Genomic DNA, 22,074 nt, shown 5'->3' with positions numbered 1-22,074 from the left:
GTTTGAGCCTAAGAGTTTGAGGCCGCAGTGAGCTGTGATTGCACCACTGCACTCTGGCCTGGGTAACAGGGTGAGACCCCATCTTATAAATAAAGAAATTCTCACTTCCTCATCCAAAGCAAAGAAGAACTGGCTAATGACATTAAAAGCTATTGATCTTACAAGAAGATGGAATTGGTTTGTGCTGGAGTCAGACTATCTTCTGATCTCACAGACCCAGGGCAGCAGCTGGCAGGGGACAGGGACATAGACTGGAGATGCCCAGTGTTGGCACAGAAATGCTACCTGCAAGGCTGCTGGGCACAGACAAACTCACATTGGGGCAGGGTTTGGGGGGCCACTTGGGAGACCTTTCTGGAGACTCCATCACTACCCCGGGCATCTGATTCCTGATGCTTGGTAAGAAAAGGGACAACATTCATTTGGGGACAAGTTTTTCCATCAAGGTAGCCAGAGCTCGGTCAGGAGAACATGGCCAGACAGTCCTTGGCCCCTTGCAGAGTGAGCCGCATACCCCAGACCCAGAGCCTAGGGACACTCACCAGCAGACGAGCCCGGCCACCACGGCTGTCCAGGTGATGCAGCAGGAGTGGCGCTGCTTGGTCTGTACCGCATCATCCTGCCGGCAGCAGCATGCGCAGACCAGGTAAGCCACAAGAAAGATGAGGTTCAGGCCCAGGCAGACCGCGGCCACCAGCCCCAGGAACAGCAGCGACTGGAAGAGAGCGGAGGCCTGTTGTCACTCTTCATCCCTGCAGTGCGGGGCTCTGGAAGTGCCCTGCCCTCGAGCCCCGAGTGCTCCACCGCCTGGGCTGCAGATAGGACCAGAGCTGAGCTGTGTCTCTCATCCACCCTTCCAAGCTCCACCTATGGTTCAAGTCCCTACTCTGTAAACAGAGGGCCCGGCGCTAAGGCACTTGGGTGGGAGTGACGGAGGGCACGAGGCCAAGTGGTGGGCCTGGCGGTCAGTGAGGGAAGGGTGTCAGAGCTGGTCCCCAGTTTCTGGTTCAGTCCCTGGATGAAGAAAAGGACCAGGTCCTGCTGATGAAGAGTCTGAGTTACTCAGGAGACAAGGCAGGAATCCCCGGCGGGCAGGGAGGGCTGTGGGTGGTGAGCTCTATGGCTTAGGGAGACAGGCAAGGAGAGGGATGCCGTCCAGGAACAGAGTACCCAGAGTCCTCGGGCGCTGAGTGCCACTGAGACAGGGCCTGGAAGGACAGGCCTGTGTACCTGTCACCTCTTCCATGCAAGGACCCCGCTGTCCCAGTCTGGGCATCACCCTTTACCCAGAATGTGAAGAGCTTGTTCTAGGTGTTGGGTCCATCCTGAGAATTAAGAAGCCAGCTCTATGCTTGGGGGATGCGTGAGGGGGCGGGACAGTCAGGATAGGCAACTTATGGAGTCCCTTCCACTGCACCCCAACAGCGACAGCTGAACCTCCAGCGCCAGCAGCAGCAGCAAAGCCAGAATTCTGAGGGGGTCGGAGGGGCCTGAGGCCTGCCTAGCACCTCGGGGTCCTGCAATGGGAGCCACTGTCTGTCAGGAGGCCCGGTGCCACTCTCTGCTCACTCATCTCTTGATTTTGCCAGATGGGCACCAGATGGCACTGGGATTGGCGGTTGCCAGCCAGGGCTGGACCTGGCTCTAAATCAGGCTCCTGAGCTGACAGCCGTCCCTGCTTCCCATGCACCCCCGATAGGGGTTCCTGGTCCCGAATCCCTAGTGCCCCAGGGGGGCTGCCTGGGAAAGCCTGTTTCAGGGAGCCCTATGCAGGAGGTGGCAATCGGCAGAAAGTGGGGACTCCGGGACCCTGCGGTCTAAGGGGGAGATGAGACTAGTGCAGGGGCAGGCACACACAGAGACAGCCCTGACAAATCAGGGCTGGGCCCTGCAGTCCGAGGCTTTGGGGCCGTTTTCCAGGGGGACAGACACCTACTGGAGGCCATGCTGCTAGCCCTGTGAGATGCGGGCAGGCCTTCGGGCCTCTGGCACGGGCTGCTCTGCTGGTCACTCTTGGCTGACAGACTTCTCAGCTGAAGTGGGGGGCGGGGGGGCAGCCCAGAAAAAGGCAGGAGAGATGGCTCACTTGGGAGGGGAACAGATGGGTTTGACTTAAAATGTGGCTTTCTGTCAGGTGTGGTGGCTCACGCCTATAATCCCAGCACTTTGAGAGGCCAAGGTGAGAGGATTGCTTGAGCCCAGGAGTTCAGGACCAGTCTGGGCAATATAGGGAGACTCTGTCTCTACAAAAAAATAAAAAATAAAAAATTAGCTGGGCATGGTGGCATGTGCCTGTAATCTTAGCTACTCAGGAGGCTGAGGTGGGAAGATCGCTTGAGACTGGGAGGTTGAGGCTGCAGTGAACCATGATTGCGCCACTACACTCCAGCCTGGGTGACAGAGGGAGATCCTGTCTCAAAAAAAAAAAAAAAAAAAAAGGTGGCAGCTGGGAAGCCAGGGCCCAGCAGATCTGGGCACCTCCCTCTCCCAAAGACTTCACAGTGTGACGGGGGCTGGGGCTGGGGCTCTCCCTGCCTGGACCACTCATTAGCACAGCCTGTCCCTGGGACTGACCCCAGCAAGCCCAGGGGTAGAAAGAGATGGTGGAAAGTCACTGCCCCTCTTCTGGTCCTCAGTCCATGCCCCTTCACCAGAGGGCCCTACAGCCCAGGCCAAGGCAGAGGAGGCCAAGACAGCTGGGAGGTGAGAGCCTCTCTCCTCAAAGTGAAATTTACCACCCCGTGACCTGTGGCCCTGACATCTTCTGGGAACTTGTGAGAGGTGCCGAATCTCAAGCCCCACCCTGGAGCCAGTGAATCAGACCCGCCTCTAGAGATGATCCCAGGCAACATATATTCCATTAAAGTCTGGGCAGCACACAGAAGTTCTCAAACTTTTTCCAGTAGCTTAACGTTTTCTTTGAACTGACTTGCTTAGCAGAGCCCTGAAACACAGAGCTCCATCTGAGTAAGGAGTGGATAGAAATGTCAGGTTTTGTCCTGGCTGCCCCTTGGCAGCCCCTGAGGGCCCTCCGCTAAAGCCCAGGGATCCTCCTAACCATTTGTAAACCAGTGAGGCCTGGTGGCATACACTTGTAATCCCAGCTACTGGGAGGCTGGGATGGGAGGATCACTTGAGCCCAGGAGTTTGAGTCTAGCCTGGGCTAGGCAACAACATACCCTTAAAAAAAAATAACTCAACCCTCCCCCAAAAAACCCCAAACCAAGCCAAAAAACAATTTGCAAACCATTGTGCAACATGCATGCCATGACCCAGCAATTCTGCTTTACAGAAAGGAGGGCTGTGTCCGTCTGAAGATACACAAATGTTCACAGCAGCTTCACACAGCAGTCACAGCCAACACCCAAAAGAACAAAAACGTCCAACAAGAGAAATGATACAGAACATGTGTCATAGTCTCAGAATACTACACAGCCATGAAAAGGAAACTAGCCACACATGACGATATTTCTGGGATGAATATTCCAGAAGTCAGGTTGAGGGAGAAAGCCAGACACGGAACAGCAGAGACCGTATGGATTAATTTATATGAAGTTCAAAGTCAGAGATACTTATCAACAGCCAGAGATATGTGAATCATCGAATCATCGCTACCTTTGGGAGGGTGCTGACTTCAAGGCAGCATGAAGGAGGCTTCTGGGGGATCAGGAATACGATTTGATTGGGATGGTGTTGCTCACACACACACACCATGCACGCAGGTGTTCGAGGGTATAAATTCATTGAGCTGCACACTTAAGATTACACTCGTTCCTGCAAGTTATTCCTTTTTTTTTTTCTTTGAGACAGTGTCTTACTCTGTCACCCAGGCTGGAGTGCAGTGGCGCAATCTTGGCTCACTGCAACCTCCACCTCCCGGGTTTAAGTGATTCCCCTGCCTCAGCCTCCTGAGTAGCTGGGATTACAGGCATGTGCCACCATGGCCAGCTAATATTTTTGTATTTTTTTTTTGAGATGGAGTCTTACTCTGTCGCCAGGCTGGAGTGCAGTGGTGCAATGTTGGCTCACTGTAACCTCCGCCTCCCAGGTTCAAGCGATTCTCCTGCCTCAGCCACCCAAGTAGCCAGGATTACAGGCACGTGCCATCATGTCCAGCTAATTTTTTTGTATTTTTTTTTTTTTTTGAGACGCAGTCTCGCTCTGTCACCAGGCTGGAGTGCAGTGGCATGATCTCGGCTGACTGTAACTTCCGCCTCCTAGGTTCAAGCGATTTTCCTGCCTCAGTCTCCTGAGTAGCTGGGATTACAGATGTGTGCCACCATGCTCAGCTAATTTTTTTGTATTTTTAGCACAAAAGGACCAGGCTGGTCTTGAACTCCCGACCTCAAGTGATCCATCTGTCTTGGCCTCCCAAAGTGCTGAGATTATGGGTGTGAACCACCAGGCCCAACCAAGTTATTCCTAATGACAAAAAAATGTAAGGGAGCCCCAGACAAACCTCCTGTGTGGCCTAGAGCCCAGCTACCGTCCAGCCTGCCCCTAGCTACCCTTTACTTCGAGTTTGCCTCCTGAACAGCCCCACTATCATTTTATCACTAGTGGGAAAAGCTCCTGAATCTACCAATGTCCCCACCCAGCGAGGAAGGCTCATCCGAGAAGGATCAGGCTGTGGGTGATGCAGCCGGCTCCCCCGTTTCACTCTCTCAAGTCTCCTCCAGCCTCTCGATCTCCCCCTTCAGCAGGCGCTGAGCCTCTGTGGTCTGGGGCCTCTCCAAGCTGGGCAGCTGGCCTCAATTAGGTTACTGATAATGCTGTCCAGCTCCAGTGAAAGCGAGGCCTGGGAAATCCAAACTCGGAGGCCTTTTTTTTTTTTTTAATTTCCGTTAAAAAAAATACAGACAGGCTCTCACTATGTTGGCCAGGTTTGTCTCCAACTCCTGGGCTCATGTGATCCTCCTTCCTTGGCCTCCCAAACTGCTGAGATTACAGGCGTGAGCCACCCTGCCCAGCCTTTGGAAGCCTTTTGTTAGGGAGTTACTTCCCAAACCCTCCTGGGAACCCTACGTAGGTGCTGGGAAAAAACGGGTGGTGGGTGGGACAGGGTGAGAGGGTGTAGGGTTAGGGAAGGGAAGAGGAAAGAAGAGGGAAGGTGGGCAAGGGAGGAGGAAGGAGGAGGGAAAAGAGGAGCGGGGAGGCTCCCCACCCCTCCCTCAGCAGAGCCATCTCCCAGGGCCAGCTTGGTGTCACCTGCTACTCTCTAATGGGCAATTATTTTCTTGCTCCTAATTAACGCTGCATGTCCCCGTGTGCATGGAGGTGGAGGGGAGTGGAAGAGGGAGCCAAGAGTTCTGCTTCCAGGTCCCCCTGCTCAGATGGACAGAGCTTTGCCAAGACAATTTCCCACGCCACCCCACGCCTCCCACTGTGCCCTGCAGCCACCTCCTTCTCCCACAGCAACACCAGGCCCCCAGCTCCCACACTGGTGCTCAGACTCTGCTTCTCCCCTCATTAAAGAGACTTCAATTATTTCTGATTTGTCACTGTGTCATGAAAAACCCAGAGCGGAGAGTGCCAAGCTGGGACCCAAGCTGGGGGCCGCAGTGACCACGAAAGCTGGACCCAAGGGGCTTCTGCACTGGGTGGGGGAGGGGGCAACAGCCCCGGTCCCCAGAAGACATGGAGAGAGGTGAGCCGGTCTCAGGGAGAGGCTGGGAGAGAGAAACTAGGAGCACCTAGAGGGAGAGGCTTCCCCCACAGGCCCATTGGGAAAGATTAAGCCCTCTCCCAGGCGCGGCATGACAGTCTGATGACCGTGACTCAATTTCACACTGGATGAACGGGGCTTCCTCATCTTAACCTAAGCTCTTCTCAGATCTCGGCTGGGATGGGCTTGCTGCCTGGTCCTTCTTCCTCAGACCTGCCCCCAGGTCAGAAGCAGGAAGTCCTGTAGTTCTGGTCTAGTTCCCAACTCTGTACCCTCCACTCTGTACTTTGGCGAATCTATGAACCAGACCAACCAAAGAGAAAATGCATGGAAATACATGCCTATATACAAAAAATTAAACATCTCCTCTGCCTCCTAACACATGTCCTGAAAGAGCAGCTGGTCGGCTGATCCCGGGCAAGGGAAGCTGGAACAGGAAGCACACGTGTGGCCACCTGCCTGTTGACAGTAGCAATAACTAACATTTGCACAGCCTGTGGGAACTTACTAAGATGTTTCAAGTACTGAGCTCATCAGTATCTGGTCTCCCCTGAGGGGCTGGCTGGATGGTGATGGTGGCGCTCATGCCCAGGCAAGGACACTGAAGTGCCTCGTTCATTTGCTCAGAGAGACAGTGCTGGATTCAGTACCAGGTGCCCATTCCCTTGTCCCCAACACCGCCCAATGGACACCTGGCCGGCTGCAGTCTTCTCCTTCCCAAGTAGCGATTGTGGCAGTTTCCGGTGTGCCAGACACTGGCCATAGGCTTCATAATCCATGAACTCATCAGTCCTTTTACCAACTCTTTGGAGTAGGAATCGTCTCCAAATCCAATCCCCCTCATCTGTCAAAGGTGAGAAGACTCGGGCTGCAGGTCTAGGCTGATTTCCTTCCAGACACACAGCCACATCTGGCAGCCCAGAACCGGGTGCCCGCCAGGGCCAGGGCACCCTCATCCACAGCCCTGCCTTGGTGCTAACCTCTCATGACTCTGCTGACCGGAGGGTAGCCTCCCCACAAGGCTGGTGACACAGGCCAAGTGGCCTTTGTGAGGACTTGGGCTCAAGTTCACTGCGGGAAAAGGGGTGAGGATCAACTATCAGGAGGACTGGGGGCTTTCACAGCTCCTAAAGACCCCAGAAAGTGAGTGAGAGCCCCTACCTCCTGAGGAAGGTTCTGGAACACTGAATTTGCTCAGGAAATCCCAGCTCACCAGGTGACCTGCTCTTCACCATCTCTGCACTTCCAAGAACCCCCTTGCCTTTGAAATCCCATGCACCACCCACATCCCAAGAGGCCAGCACCTGCCTGTTTCCAACTTTGCTTAGTCTCTGATGCACACGCACCAGCCCCCCACCACACACACACATTGTACCACCAGCCAGCACTGTGCATTTGAACATGTGGGGCATGAGCTGAAGCCCTTGCTGCAGGCGTTTTGTTCAGTCTCCCCCGATCAGAGTCTGTGGAAGAGATCTCCTTCCTCTCCATCCCCCCACAGGGTACTGTCCTGACACACTGCTGAGCCTCACAGCCACTCCATTGAACGATCTGTGTCAACAGCTCCTGTTATGTGGTATGAGCTGTCTGTACTAGGCAAGATATGTGGAATATCTCATCTAATTCTTGCAGATGAAGGGAGCAAGGCTCAGAGAGGTTAAGACACCTACCAGTGGTCACACATGGAAAGAACTGGGAATCCACCCCAGCCAACTGGAGGGCAGAGCCCCCACCTCAAACTGCGTGGTGTCTGCCACAGCTCTGAGCCCAGAGCCCTGCCGCGGAGAATCCCCAGGAATTCCTCCTGAAGACCCGCTGCCTTGGTTACCATGGTCACCCCACGCCTGGCATGGCACTTGCCCCAGTCAAGCTTGCTGAGAACTGGGATGACTGACGGTCCACCTGACTCTGTTAGTGACTGGTGCTCAGGAGGAAAGAAGACATCCAGGAGAGACCTGTGGTCACAACAGGGGAACTTACCAAAATAGGAGCCGCCTTAAATAACACCTAGAGCCAGACTTCCGGCCCTGGCCCACCACGCTCATCTCCTACTCAGTGATCTGGGTGGTGGGGAGGGGTGAGCGGGACCAGGAGCCAGTGGGCAGGGCCGGTGTCAGCTGCCCAGGAGCAGTGGCCGATGGGAAGGGACACCCTCTGGAACCATTTGATGCCCAGCACAAAGTGAGCCGGGGCTGGAATCCTGGGAGGAGGGGCAGAGGCTGGAAGTAGGTTCCTCTGGCTCAACTGCCACCTGTCCATGGGACTGAGGGGACTGTGGGCAGGCCCAGGCTCCACCAGCCACAGCTGCTGGGCAGATAAGTACTGTCTCTGGGGCCAGCAGGTTGAGGGAGTCCCCTTACCATCCTTACCCCCACCTAGGGGTCTTCCTGACGCAATGAGTTTAGATTTCCTCTAGTGGAGAGGAGAAAACTGTGGCTGGAGACCCTGGGTGTGGGATCTGGGGCACAGGGTTTGGGATGGGGACACACGGACACACACACACACACACACACACACACACAGCTGTCTCTGAAATCATTTCCGCCTCTTTTCATGCATTCTCTGGGAGAGGAAGATTCCCTGGAGCTATCCCCAGGCAGTCACATTCTCAGGGAACACGGACTCCCACAGGCTGGGGTCTGGGGGAGGGAGGGCGGGTGTGCCCACTGATTGCCATCTTGCTCGCGAGTGCCCACTGAACCCCAGGAAGGGGTCCTGATGCTCCCCTCCCTCTGGTAGGGCAGGCACCATCTGCCTGGGCCTGATGGCAGCCGGGTCGCCAGGGGTTATTATTAGACTCCCTGTCGCTGGCACTTGGGCACCTCACACTGGATCAGGATTCCCTCCAAGAGGCCCTGCTTTGCCCCGACCTGTCCCGTATCTGGAGAACTTGACACAGGGAGAGGCCGCTGGGGGTCAAAGTCCTGAGATGGGCGCCTGGCTCTGAACAAACGGACCCCATCCTGGGCCACTGGCCCCAGAATCTTTGACCTAACACACGGAACTGACACAGGTGGGCTACTGGGGCCAGAGCAGGCATGACCAGACCTGAGATGGGCTGGGAGATTCTGCAGCTTTGTTTGTCTGGGTAGGGAGGTCTGGGGGAGCCCTGGCCCTGTCTGTGGGGTGCAGAATCCCGCCAAGGGCCAGCAGAGCAGGGAAAGGGCGGGGAAGCCGAGAGTGGCTGCCCTAGGCCAGAAATTCAGGGCTTAGAAGGTGTGGTGGGGTGGGGAGAGGGGTGTGGGGGAACAGGAATGGGCCAGCCTAGGACCAGGGGACGCAAAGAGGCTGTCAATGCAAGGGGGTCCTCAGGACAACAGTGTGAGATGGGCTGACGGAGGCCACCTTCCTTCCCTGGAACAAGCACAAGCAGCTGTGGGTTCTCTGCGCTAGAGGGGAAGTGACCCACGCCGCTTCCCCCAGCCCTGCAGCCTTCCAGCTGGGACTCCCACCCTGCAGGCCGGGACTGGGGAGGAGGGGTGCTGCGGAGACCGACTCGGGAGACTACTCAGTTTCTGCCAAACTTTCCCAGGCCACTTAGCCTCAGAAAGAGAGTCCCCCTTCTTGGAATCTCCAGAAGGTCGAAAACGTCGGGGCACCCCCTCAGCATCCTCGCACCTCGAACGCCAGGATTACCCCGACACGAATGCCCCTATCCCTACCCCGCGCCAACCTGCCCGCTCGGCGTTCAGCCCCTGCCCCTGCAGGCGGTTTCGCGCCCCTTCTTCCCTTCCCCACGCCCGCTTCACTCTGATCTCTTCAGTCTTCTGGGCTCCCAGGTTCCCAGACAGGAGGGGACTCGGGCCACGGGCCTGGGAGGGTGGGGGAGAAGGGGAGAGGGGAGACGGGAAAGGGCTGCGCGGGGAGAGAAGGGGTCTGAGAGGCACGTGGGAAAGTGCAGGCTCTCGAGGGGAGAGGGGGTAGTGCAGGGACTTGGGGCGCGCGTGGCTGGGGTCTGGGGCGGCGCGAACTCACCTCCTGGTAACTCTCGTCGCCAGGGTTGAAGGTGCTGTTGACGGGCTGCAGGCGCAGGCCGAGGTGCGGAACGCTGTGCAGCCACACGACCCACCAGGGAGCGATGTAGTCCACGCGCGCCGCCTGCATGGCTCGGCCCGAGTGCGACCCACACGCTGAGCGGCAGCTGCGCTCAACTCCCGGCCCGGGCCCCGCGCCCGCCCCGCCCCCCCGGCCCCGCCTCTCCCTGGGCCCGCGCGCCCCCCCCCCCCCCCGCCCCGCCCCGCCGCGATTGCAGTCCCAGTTCTGGGCGGGGATCTGTCCTGGCCGGATAGGAGGAGGGACGTGAAAAAAGCTCCCAGAAGTCTCTAAATCGGTTTCAGTCTCAAGGTCCCCGAGCTGCTGCTTATTTATGATCAGATCAAGGGTATAAGGTGTCAGTGGGGGCAGCCAGCAGTCATAGGCCAGAGAGGGGCGACTGCCCGTCCCAAAGGTTTGTCACAGGGTAAGTAACCGACAGACTGGGAACGGAAGGAGGCAATCTTCAGCCACTCGGTCACTCATTCTAAATTCACTCTCAATCATTTTTTGGGCATCTATTGTGCAAGCCCTGTGGACTTAAAAAGAGAAATAAGACGCGGTCCCTGCCCTTGGGAGCTCCCGGCACATCTGCCCCAACGACTCACTGAAGCTGCTTGCCGGGCGCCTGAGTGAGGACAAGGTGTCCTAAGGACTGAGAAAAATTGCTTGATTCTTCCTGGCAAATAGGACAGGGTGAGTTTCCTGGAAGAGGGGGCCTTCGAGCTGTGTAGTGGGGAAGGTAGGAGAGTGATGAGAGCATTCGGGGAGACCGAAGCGCATGCAACGACACATTTATTGAGCACCTACTAAGTGCCAGGCACTGTTACATCGGTGATGTAACAACAGCCGACAAAAACCCTCACCCCGAGTGCAGGCACTGCAGAGGGTGATGATAGTACCCGAGAAGATGCCGAACGCAGGCCAGGAGGGGCTCTGGGGAAAAGCAAAGGCAGGGGAGGTTGCCCATTGGGGAGCCTTGCGTCCCTGGGCCCTCAGTACTCTGCACACATACAGGGGCCCCCACTCATCCTGTAACCACAAACTGCTTGGTGTGACTGGCCAGCGGAGGGAGGAGCCCAGGCTGAAGGACAAGTAGGGGTCAGGGGTAGGTGGGGTGGAGTGATGGGGTCGAGGCAGATTGGGTGTAGAGATCTCACTGCGCAGTCAGCCTGAGGGGTGCACAGTGACCGCGGCAGAGAAGTAGGTGAGATAGGAGCCCCGGGAGGATGGGGGTGGGGCTCCCAGGGTTCTGGCTGAAGGAACCAGGTGGATGTGGGCAGGCTGAAAAGGCTGGTAAACACACGTGGCTGCTGGGGGGTGGGGCTCCAGTCACCCCGTGCTCAAGGGCCCTGTATCCATTAGAGGGAGTCCTGGCCTCGGGGCCTCTCCTGGTGGCTGTGATCCCACAGTTCTGGGGCCCTGCAGGAGCCCAAAGCTGAGGGGAACGTGAAGTTGGAAACAGCCGTTCTCTCATCGGGGCGTCTTTCAACAAATTTTCTTGAGCATGTTCTCTGTTCTAGAAGCTAGAGTAATGGATGAAACACATGTGCCCGCCTGCACGGCGTCTACAGCCTAGTAGGCGAGGTGAGGTGGGCTTGCATCCTGCAAACAGCGATTACAGCCCTTTCGAAATGCCAGAGTCCCTGCTGTAGGGAGGAGATGGAAGGTGGGCATCGGGGTTGTTTCCCAAAGGACAGTGACATGAGCTGAAGGACGATCGGGAGTCAAAGAGGGAGGTGCTGGGGGAGGCCTCTGTGCAGAGGGAACAGGACCCTGTGAGATCAGGGACTAGGACCGGTGGAAGGGGAAGCAAGAAAGTTCCAGAACAGGAGAGGGGAGCCGGAGAACTGCAGAAGCCAGGCGATCAGCTTGGAGACTGCGGCAGGGGAGGGAACTTCTTTGGGTGAAAACCTCATTTTAAAAGGTCTTGGTCTCTTGACTCAGTCCCTGCAGTTGCTGGGGAAAGTGGACTCTTCGCGTAGGGCTCTGGTAATGGCCTTTATAGCCCCTGCCCTCAGAGGGCCCCCAAGTGGGAAGGGCCTGGCTCCTAGGCAGTGGGTGGTCACAGAGGACTGACTTTGAACCCAGTGCAGGGGAGCCCCAGGAGGCTGGAGGCCTGGTGAAGGCGCTCCCTCAGGGCTATTCTCACAGCCACCGGAATGCAGCCTGGAATATCCAACCTGCTCAGCCCACCTGCCCCCAGACAGACAGCGACCATTCTAGCTGCCTCCCCGGAGGCCTGCTGACCCAGAGAGGTGTCAAAAAGCTGAGGCAGAACAGTGACAGACCTCCCAGAGACTCAGCAGGGAGTTGGAGAAGTCAGCAAACCAGCAGCTGTAGTCCATCCCCGTCCCCCCTCATTCACCTGCTATGCAGCACTTAGGGGCTTGCTGAAGCCCCAGCAAGACAGTGGTCCACCTGAGAGCTCAGAAACACACCTATGCCCCAGACCACTGCAATCACCACCTCCAGTCAGCCCTGGCCACCCTAGTGAACTGGCTAAGGGCCCCAGATGACTCTGAGTCACAAGCCAGGGCTGGGAGGCACTGTATGAAAGGCGGCCTTCTCTACACAAGGCTGGACACACCCCTTTCATGGCCTGTCTCCTAGGAGCTGGGATGAATCTCTGGACGATGTGCTGGGAACAAAGAAAACCCACGTGGTAAAAGCTCACTCTTCCTTGGGAATCTGAAATGTTTACAGAACGGGGAAGGCTGAAAATTGCCCACAGTGCCACACCTGGGCCTGAGGGCCGACGTACCCACCCTCTCCCTCTCCCGGAGGAAACAAGACCCCAACCAGACTCAAAACCACTTCACCCCCTCACAATCCTTACAGATACTCAAAGACTGGCACTTACACCTCACAACCTGAGTGCGTTTAAATGCCTAACACAATACCAAGTGCACTGTACACCACACTTGAAAAGGTAGACACAGTTCCAGTGGGGCTGTCCGCTGTGGCACAGCACCACCTGGTGGCCACCCCGACCTGCACACCTCCCTCCACCACGTCCCCCCACATCCCAGTACCCTTACAGCAAGCCAATAAAAGAGGTGTTAATATGGCTGTTTTCCAACTGAGGAAACGGGCAGAAGTGTAGTCATTTCTTCCAGTCAGTCAAGTTAGCGAGTGGCAGATGTGCTACACCTTGTTGCACCCATTTTGGGACCTGTTTGAACGGCATGCCCCACTGTCGCTCGCACATCTGCCAGTATGTTTAACCCCACGTTCTGTTTCCATCACGGCCTCCCCACATCTTATTTTCAAACTTGGGCTGAAAACAGATGGCCTCATTTGCCCACTGAGATCATGTTCAAGATTAGGGATGCGCTGGGCACGGAGGCTCATGCCTGTAATCCCAGCACTCTGGGAGGCTGAGGCGGGCAGTGCAACACTGTCTCTACTAAAAACACAAAAATCAGCCGGGTGTGGTGATGCATGCCTATAATCCCAGCTACTCGGGAGGCTGAGGCAGGAGAATCGCTTGAACCCAGGAGGCGGAGGTGGTAGTGAGCTGAGATCGCACCACTGTGCTCCAGCCTGGGCAGCAGAGCAAGACTCCATCTCAAAAAATCAGGATGCAGGGAGGCAGCAACATGGACCTGTGTCCTGTTCCCACCAGAAGCCACTACCAGGTAGCATATTTTCCTTTCCCATCCTCAAAGACGAAAGACACTTAGGATTTTTAGTATTTTAATACAGTTCAAATCAGTGTGTCTGGTTCATTTCAGTTCCTTCACTGCCAAACCTAGAGGAAAAGAGACAAAAGTAAGCCATCCAGAAGACACATCTGAGTTGCTGCTGCTTGTCTAGATTTTGTACTTAAGCTAAAGCGAGCACACAAGGTTCAGAAATTAGATCCACCAGGGAAGTTTTGGTTAAAATATTTAGTGTCTGATAAAAAGACTTGGTCTATGATATTCAATCCGTTCCCTGTAAAAACTAGGGATTATCAGTACCAGCACCAACCTCGAAGGACATGAACAGCATTAAATGAGCTCTAACCTCTCTTCTGGCTAAGGAAATGATTTCTGCTACTGTCTATAATCTGAGAATCACAACTATTCCTCACACTCCCAAGAGCAAGAGCAGATTCTTAAGACCATAACATGGGCTCTGAAATCGGGGAAGGATTCAAAACAAGATACAAGGCGGCCACCCACAGCAACCTCCACCCCACCTGCCCTGGAAGTGACTGCAGGCTCACTTACCAGGGGGCAGGGACTGCTTCAGTTTCTCTGCCTTCTCTTTGTCAGTGATGACCAGGGTGTAAAGGTATCTGCTGCATCGAACTTTAAACTTCACATTGTCCTTATTTTTCTTGATCTTGACAGCTACCGGAGATCAGAATCAGGAATTAAATTGTATCACAAAAAACAAATGTGACACAATCCACATGCAAATACACTCAAGCAGTAAGCAGCATGCAAGTGATAGTCAGCACCCACCTCCAGCACTGTCCCTCTGCACAAACAGAAAACACTACTACCCATTCCCGCAACTTCGAACTTTTATTGGGTACACTGAACATAACATTGTAGAACATCCTCTAGCAACCTCATTATCTTTCTTATTTCTACTTTTTTTTTTTTTTGAGACAGAGTCTCGATCTGTTGCCAGGCTGGAGTGCAATGGTGCAATCTCGGCTCCCTGCAACTTCCGCCTCCCAGGTTCAAGCAATTCTCCTCCCTCAGCCACCTGGAGTAGCTGGGACTACAGGAGTGCGCCACCACACCCAGCTAATTTTCTGCATTTTTAGTAGAGATGGGGCTTCACCATGTTGGCCAGGATGGTCTTGATCTCTTGACCCCAGCCTTGGCCTCCCAAAATGCTGGGATTACAGGCGTGAACCACCGCGCCCAGCCTATTATCTTTTTTAAAAAGGATGGAAGCAGCGATAAAGTAAGGAGATGGGCTGTCTGCTGGGACTGAGTGCTTTTCAGCACTCCACTCCTGGGAATCACGTCTCCACATGTGAGATGACCTTCTGGGCCAGCAAGACAGAGCTTGTTCTTCAGGATGCCTCCAGCCACTGCACACAACGCGCACCCAGGCCTTTCCTTGAATTTATGTGGAATCCATTTTCTGGGTTCTTTCCTGCTGCCAAGTTCTATCTCAGGATCACAGCTCAGACCGGAAACAGCTCTAACATGTCCCTCAAGTTCAGCTGCGTGGGGTTTCCATTGTGCACCACTCCGGTTATGTACTAGCAGTGTCAATGCATTGCCATCTGGCTGCTGGGAGACAACCCCTTCCCAGGAGCAGTTACCACTCCATGTACTCGCCAAATGCCTTGTTCTAACCACTTTAAAAACTGCTCAGACACTCCCAGGAATTGTTGAAACAGCAGTGATGTGCCAATCAAGAAAAAGGTGGCTGAGGGCCGAACACAGGCTCTAACGCACCAACGCAAGGACCTGGACAGACGCAGCACAAGACAATCTTGTCCTCGCAATTCTGCAACTCCATTTCTTTCTTTCTTTTTCTTTTTTTTTGAGACGGAGTCTTGCTGTCTCCCAGGCTGGAGTGCAGTGGCATGATCTTGGCTCACTGCAAGCTCCGCCTCCCGGGTTCACGCCATTCTCCTGCCTCAGCCTCCCGAGAAGCTGGGACTACAGGCGCCCGCCACCATGCCCGGCTAATTTTTTTGTATTTTCAGTAGAGACGGGGTTTCACCGTGTTCACCAGGATGGTCTGGATCTCCTGACCTCGTGATCTGCCCGCCTTGGCCTCCCAAAGTGCTGGGATTACAGGCGTGAGACACTGCGCCTGGCTGCAACTCCATTTCTGCCAGTAACTGCTATAGGAATGGGCACATCAGAGGAAGCAGCACTGTGACTCAGGGCCTGCCAAAGGCATGAGGTGCCTGGGCTCTTGTTCTTAATACATCCACGCACCTGGATATCTATCCAAACTAACCCATTTCAGTGTAACACTGACCCTAGCAACTGAACTAAGCTGAACACCACTTGCAAAACATATGGAGCTCTTCAAAATGGTTACTCAGTTGGGCGCAGTGGCTCACGCCTGTAATCCCAGCACTTTGGGAGGCCGGCGCAGGCAGATCACCTGAGGTCGGGAGTTTGAGACCAGCCTGACCAACACTGTGAAACGCCGTCTTCTCCTAAAAAATACAAAAATTAGCCGGGTGCCTGTAATTCCGACTACTGGGGAGGCTGAGGCAGGAGAATCACCTGAACATGGGAGGCAGAGGTTGCAGCGAGCCATGATCCCGCCATTGCACTCCAGCCTGGGCAATAAGAGCGAAACTCCATCTCAAAAAAAAAAAAAAAAAAGCCTATAATCCCAGTACTTTGGGAGGCCGAGACGGGTGGATCATGAGGTCAGGAGATCAAGACCATCCTGGCTAACTCAGTGAAACCCCGTCTCTACTTAATAAAAAAAAAAAAATTGGCGGGGCATGGTAGTGGGCGCCTGTAGTCCCAGCTACTCAGGAGGCTGAGGCAGGAGAATGGCGTGAACCCGGGAGGCGGAGCTTGAGGCGAGCCAAGATTGTACCACCGCACTCCAGCCTGGGCGACAGAGTGAGACTCCATCTCAAAAAAAAGAAAGAAAGAAAGAAAGAAAAGAAAAAAAAAGGCAATGCTGACACATGCTTGAGAACTTTGAAGAGAAAGAAGCCAGCCACAAAAGGTCAAATATGCAATAGCAGACTCCACTTGTATGGGGTATCCAGAGCAGTCATATTCAGGGACAAATTGGAAGGTGGTTGCCAGGGACTGGGGAAGAATGGGGAGCTGATGTTTAACAGAGGGAGCTTCAGTTTGGGAAGATCAAGTTCTGGAGATGGGTGGCGATGGTGGCAGCTGCCCAACAATGTGAATTTACTGAATGCCACTGAACTGTACAATTATGCTTTGTTGTCCAGCCAGGAGTGCAGTAGCATAATCACGGCCCACTGCAGCCTCAATCTCCTGGGTTCAAGCAATCGCTACCTCAGCCTCCTGAGTAGCTAAGACCACAGGCACACGCCTGGCTAACTTTTTTCTTTTGTAAAGACAGGGTCTCACTATGATGCCCAGGCTAGTCTCATCCATCTGCCTTAGCCTCCCAAAGTGCTGGGATTACAGATGGGAACCACCATACCCAGTGTAAATGGTGAATTTTATGCTACGCCTATTACACATTAAAAATTAATATAACAATTTCAAAAGTTTTTTCAACAGCTACTGACACTTCACTATCTCCAGGGGACTGTGACCCCTACCTTTAAAGCTGCATCATCTAAAATCCAGGTTCCCAATTTTTTTTGTGAGACAGTCTCGCTCTGTCACCCAGGCTGGAGTGCAGTGGGACGATCTCAGCTCACTGCAACCTCCACCTCCCAGGTTCAACTGATTCTGCTGCCTCAGCCTCCTGAGTAGCTGGGACTGCAGGCGTGTGCCACCATGACCGGTTAATTTTTAAATTTTTGGTAGAAATGGGGTTTTGCCATGTCGCCCAGGTTGGTCTTGAACTCTTGGTTCAAGCGATCTGCCCACTTTGGCCTCCCAAAGTGCTAGAATTATAGGCATGAGCCATCACGCCCGGACCACCACCCTTTTTAAACACAAGCAAAGAGTAGTATCATGTTTAACTTGCTGAGAAGGGTAAGTTACCTACTGGTAGAGTTGGGCTTTGAACTAGGCAGTGACCCCATATGGCCTGAAATAGAACTAACCTGATAACCTCATCTCTTTATACAAAACACTGGCAAACAGACATCATTCCCACCAGATGCTATTTGTTCCCACAGGTGGTCACCACCTCAAAGGTGACAGCCTGTTTTGGGTAATGGGGACACAAATATGACCCCCATCTCTGCCTACCCCCAACTCATTGAAAGACTCTCCCGGTACACCAACCACTGTCTGGCACCATCACTGGCATGGAGCATTAGAGACGGCTGGTGTCTTAGCCCACCTTAACAGGCCTGTCCCATGCAACCCCACTTCCACATGTGACCTGATTCTCTTTCATGAAGCTGAAAAAATATGACTCTGGGTTAAAGTAACAACGTAACTCAAGACCTATCAAACACAAGCCCCCAAATCTTCAAGTATCACAAAGGGATAACACAACTACCTCTCTCACACTTGGTGTAAAACTTTAAGTAAGTGGGTAGCAGAGATTGGCACCTATCCATCGAAAATCTGCTGTTTAAGGATTTTCATTAATCACCTTCTTTCCCTTGGATGTACAAGCTGGGAGACAGACTTACCACAGTCCAACTTAACCTTTGTGACTTTACAATGGTGGGAGTGCGATGTGCATTCAGTAGAAGCCCTGCTTCAAATTTTGATCTTGGCTGGGCGCAGTGGCTCACGCCTGTAAACCCAGCACTCTGGGAGGCGGAGGCAGGTGGATCACCTGAGGTTAGGAGTTAGAGACCAGCCTGGCCAACATGGTTAAACACCGTCACTACTAAAAACACAAAAATTAGCCAGGCGCGGTGGCGCGTGCCTGTAATCCCAGCTACTCTGAGGCAGGGGAATCGCTTGAACCTGGGAGGCGGCAACTGCAGTGAGCCGGCAACTGCAGTGAGCCAAGATCGCATCACTGCAATCCAGCCTGGGCCACAGAGCCATACTGTCTCAAGAAAAAAATAAAATAAAAACTTTTAAAAATCTTTTTCTGGGCTAGATAGGTATGACACCTTCTGACACTGGCCATCGACCACAGGATCACGAGATAAACGACTATATTGCACAGTGTGCCGTACTCAATACATTACATGCAAATATCCAGCACTTCATTACAAAATGGGTTTTGTGTTAAGATTTTGCACAACTGCAGAGAACCTAAACTCAGTGTTTATGGGACGTGTGTTTTGAGGCTTTCGCGTAGTGGAGACTCCGTTCCGAAAATTTACTGTATTATACAAAAGAAAACTGAACTCCGGGCAGCCTCTGAGATGCTCGCGATTAGCTAAGATGGTCCTAGAATTCCAGGGCCTCAACGTGCCCCACACAGGTCTTTCTCATGGGAAATACGGTGAAACCACTGGTCCCAGAGGGCCAGGCACACGCCCAGACAGCCTAACCCGTCTCCTGCCAGACATTCCGGGGAAGACGCTACCGGAGTGGTGCCAGGGTAGGAACCGCTCATCTTGAACCTTCGGAGCAACCACTTACATTTGGCATCCTTTCGTCGGGCTGTGAGCAGAAAGTCCTTGATTTCCTCAATTTTCCGAGGCTGCAACATAAAGGAAGCGGGTAAACAGACAGCAAAGAGACACGTCTTCCGGTGACGGTCCAGTCCACCAGCTCCTCCCGGCCTCCGGAGGCCCTTGGGAGGCTCTCTCGCCCTCGCCCCGGGTCCCACGAACCCACCCCGGGAAGGCGCCAGGCAGGGACCGTACTCACCATGGCGACGAGGCGCGCAGGGAGCTGGCGCGGACCGAGACCTGCGGGAAACAGTCCTTGGCGTTAACAGGGCGCGGGGTCTGGCAGTCAACCCCGCTTTCCCGCCCTCCCCCGAAATATCGCCCCCATCACACTCCCTTTCTCCTCCCCGACACCATCCACGCGGACCTGGGGTCCCCAGATTTCACCTGGCCGTGGATTGCCCCAGATTACCCTTCTCACTCGCGTACCACTCTAGAGAGACACTCACAGCTAGCAGCGTCCGAGTAAAAGGACGAAAAAGGACGAGACTTCCGTTTCCGGGCAGTTAAACCCGCCCAACGGAGGAAACTGGATACGGTGCCTGCCGAGGGTCAAGACTCATGTAGGCGTTGGCACTTCCAATTTCAGCAGCCCTGCCCCCTCGTGGTCGAGGTCAACAGTGCAGCTCCAAGAATGGGATGGACCATCCTGGCTGCCGCCCTCCTTCCGACTCCCTCCTCCTCTTCCCCATCCCTTCCTTCTATGACCCCCGCCTCTTCCCCATCCACCACTTCCTGTCTTCCCCCGCAACCTCTCAAACCCCAGCCTGGCTTTGCTAGGTTTTAGTTCAGATTCAGTTCGAAGAGCTAACGCTTATTCTCCACGGCTTTCACTGGACCTGTGCACGGGACATCTGCACAGAGAATTCTTCATTTAATAGCAGAGACCCTCGTGTACACCTTGTAGAACCTCTTGTTCTGGCGCCTCACGTTTTCTTCTTCCGGTCTCCTTTTTGAGAACCGGAACCTGTCATGACCAGGGCCCTGGGATCTTCTTTCCATAAGAGGGAGCATTCCTGCCTGCTGCTTCCAGTTCCTTTAGGAATTGGTGTACAATGAAAGCAAGTTAAGGCCGGGCGCGGTGGCTCACGCCTGTAACCCCAGCATTGGGGGAGGCCGAGGCGGGTGGATCACTTGAGGCCAGGAGTTCGAGACCAGCCTGGGCAACCTAGTAAGACCCCCCCCCCCACCCATCTCTAGCAAAAATAATAATAATAATAATACTTCCAACAGCTAGGGCTGATGGTGCAGCAGTGGGAGTTCTCCTGCTGTTGCCGGCTTTCACCACCGCCCCAGAGGGGAGAGGTGGACTCAGGACTTGAACCCCTGCTGGGCAGATTCCCCAGTCCAGGCACTGGCCACTTCTTGGGGAGGCTTGGGCAGTTTGGGGAGGGCAGCCTTCCTTTCCCCCCCATAACATCCTTCAGGTTAGGCTCTTAGCAACCTGTGGTTATCGATTTTATTTTTATCCTCCACTTTTATTTTATTTCCAACCTCTCTACAAATGTCTACATTTTATTATATTTGTTTCCCTCAAATTTAATAACCACATGGCAGAATGTAATTGCTTCGTGCTTATTATTACAGAGCAGCCCTCCTGAAGAGAAAGAGCACTTTGCCGCGAGCTTTACTTAGAACTTATTTAACTTACCTTCCTTTCTTCCTCCCTCCTGCCCTTCCATTAACAAGCTCAGGCTGAGCACCTTCCTGGGGGTGCTGGAGATATAGGAACCAATAGACCTTGCTGCAGAGAGATCACAAAATACTGTAATAGCACTGAAGAGTCTTTTAAAGAAGCTGAGCGATGTCTCTGCAACTGTAAATGTGTCAGGATTCCAGCAGTGGGAAAAGTTAATTGGCAAAAGCCTAATTTTAGATGCCTAAAGGTCGGATCCCATCTGAGAATCATGAGTGCTTCAGCTCTGACCTGAGATGGACTTTCCTATACCGTAGAGCCTGGCTTTGCCAGCCCTTCCCATCTTAGGCGATGCCTTTCTGGTCTTTTCTACCCCACTGCTCCTCCACAAGCAACCACCCATTCAGCCAAGCCGAGGGGCCTCTTCATGTGCGGGGCACTTTCCGCCCTCCGGGTATTCGCTCTGCTGTCCACTCTGATGTCAAATGCCACTGGTCCTTCCGAGCTCAGCTCCCGCCTCCCCTTTTTCAGGCAGGACCCTTCACCCCGACTTACGTCGCTTGCCACTCATACAGTGGTTCCTCGCAATCACTTCTCCATAGGCTGCATGGAGGTGTTTAACTTTTCATACATGCGTACCACTCTTTTTATTTTTAATTTTTTAAAACTTTTTTTATGGACACGGTCTCCCTAGGTTCCCCAGGCTGGTCTTGAACTCTTGGGCTCAAGGGATCCTCCTGCCTCAGCCTCCCAAAGTGCTAGGATGACAGGCGTGAGCCACTATGCCCCACCTTACCACTTTTCCTTGAGGGCAAGGACAGGGCTCAGTATTCTGTCGATAACTCTCTAAGTGCAGTACCCATCTGTACAGTAAGAGCTCAACGCTAACACTGCAGGATGATCCGGCTGGATGCGGCATCTGAGATCACTTACTATATGGAGGGGTGGATGGAGGGAGGAATTCAGGGAGAGCTAGAAGGAGGCATTGATGTGCCCGAAGCAGTGCCTGGCATGTAGTAGGTCCAAAAACTATTTGTTGAATGAATGACTGGTGCTTCTTACCTCACTGCAGGCCCAACAGGACAAGGACAGGTATAGAAGGAGGAGCTGCACCTCCCTTTTGGCAGTGATCCCAGGGAGACAGATGTTCGCCCTCTTGAGTTGTATAATTTAAGGGACCATAGATGTGTAGTAGCAAAACACAATGGCACATTTGTTCAAGTACCAAAGACCTCCAGCTCCCCAAGGGGGACAAATAGCAAAATAAGCCACAGCCACTAAAAGTGAGGCAAGGCGCCGAGAGGGCACACTTCCCTGCTCCATGGGAGGATGAGCCCCAAATGTCCGGGAGGGGTCGGGGACTGTCAGAGACCAAGGCTGGCAGAGCCCTGGCCCTGAGCGCCACAGCCTGAGACCCTGAGAGGATGCTGCCCTGGACATGAGCCTCCCTGGTGAATGCCATACACACACGAAATGAAACTCTCCAAGGCCCGGGGGGACCCTGCAGGAGAGGAAAGCCCCGGACTCGAGGACAGGATGGCCCAGGCTGCCTGTTATGGTCATTCTGGC

General features: G+C 54.0%; 2 protein-coding genes and 1 long non-coding RNA gene across 7 annotated transcripts in view; 1 reads left to right on the top strand and 2 right to left on the bottom strand.

Moving 5' to 3' along the window:
* TTYH2 (tweety family member 2) overlaps positions 1-9,827 on the bottom strand; it is a 50,476-nt gene extending 40,649 nt beyond the window's left edge. Inside the window, exons 1-2 of the mRNA XM_010387687.2 lie at positions 9,641-9,827; positions 543-715 (exon numbers count right to left, since the gene is read on the bottom strand). Coding sequence (XP_010385989.2) covers positions 543-715; positions 9,641-9,769 — 302 coding nt within the window. The 5' untranslated portion in view covers positions 9,770-9,827. The remainder of the gene's footprint in view (positions 1-542; positions 716-9,640) is intronic.
* A 190-nt stretch (positions 9,828-10,017) lies between these two features.
* On the top strand, positions 10,018-12,634 carry LOC104681353. The gene is made up of 2 exons (XR_750576.2): positions 10,018-10,805; positions 11,645-12,634. It is a non-coding gene; the product is annotated as an uncharacterized LOC104681353 (long non-coding RNA).
* Positions 12,635-13,379: 745 nt separating this feature from the next.
* On the bottom strand, positions 13,380-19,399 carry RPL38 (ribosomal protein L38). 5 transcript variants are annotated; one of them, XM_010387688.2, is made up of 5 exons: positions 19,319-19,399; positions 19,069-19,109; positions 18,838-18,898; positions 13,915-14,037; positions 13,380-13,451 (listed from the first exon to the last, which is right to left on the bottom strand). In XM_010387688.2, the coding sequence occupies exons 2-5, from the start codon at positions 19,069-19,071 to the stop codon at positions 13,426-13,428; spliced, it is 213 nt and encodes a 70-aa protein (XP_010385990.1). In that variant the 5' UTR covers positions 19,072-19,109; positions 19,319-19,399; the 3' UTR covers positions 13,380-13,425. The 5 variants fall into 5 exon arrangements, with proteins under 5 accessions (XP_010385990.1, XP_010385991.1, XP_010385992.1 ...); XM_010387689.1 differs by having other exon boundaries at positions 19,282-19,382; XM_010387690.2 differs by having other exon boundaries at positions 19,299-19,364.
* Positions 19,400-22,074: the final 2,675 nt, after the last annotated feature.

The sequence above is a fragment of the Rhinopithecus roxellana genome, chromosome 19 (genome assembly GCF_007565055.1).
Source record: "Rhinopithecus roxellana isolate Shanxi Qingling chromosome 19, ASM756505v1, whole genome shotgun sequence".
Taxonomy (NCBI): domain Eukaryota; kingdom Metazoa; phylum Chordata; class Mammalia; order Primates; family Cercopithecidae; genus Rhinopithecus; species Rhinopithecus roxellana.
Note: the sequence above shows the minus strand (reverse complement) of the source record. Positions and strands in the feature narration are given on the sequence as shown.

Excerpts from the sequence above, each read along its gene's own strand:
- RPL38 (XM_010387688.2), bottom strand. Across the intron at positions 14,038-18,837 it reads CCGACGAAAGGATGCCAAAT|CTGTCAAGATCAAGAAAAAT; the intron begins GTAAGTGGTTGC and ends GATCTCCGGTAG. Across the intron at positions 13,452-13,914 it reads GAAGCAGTCCCTGCCCCCTG|GTTTGGCAGTGAAGGAACTG; the intron begins GTAAGTGAGCCT and ends CTTTTCCTCTAG.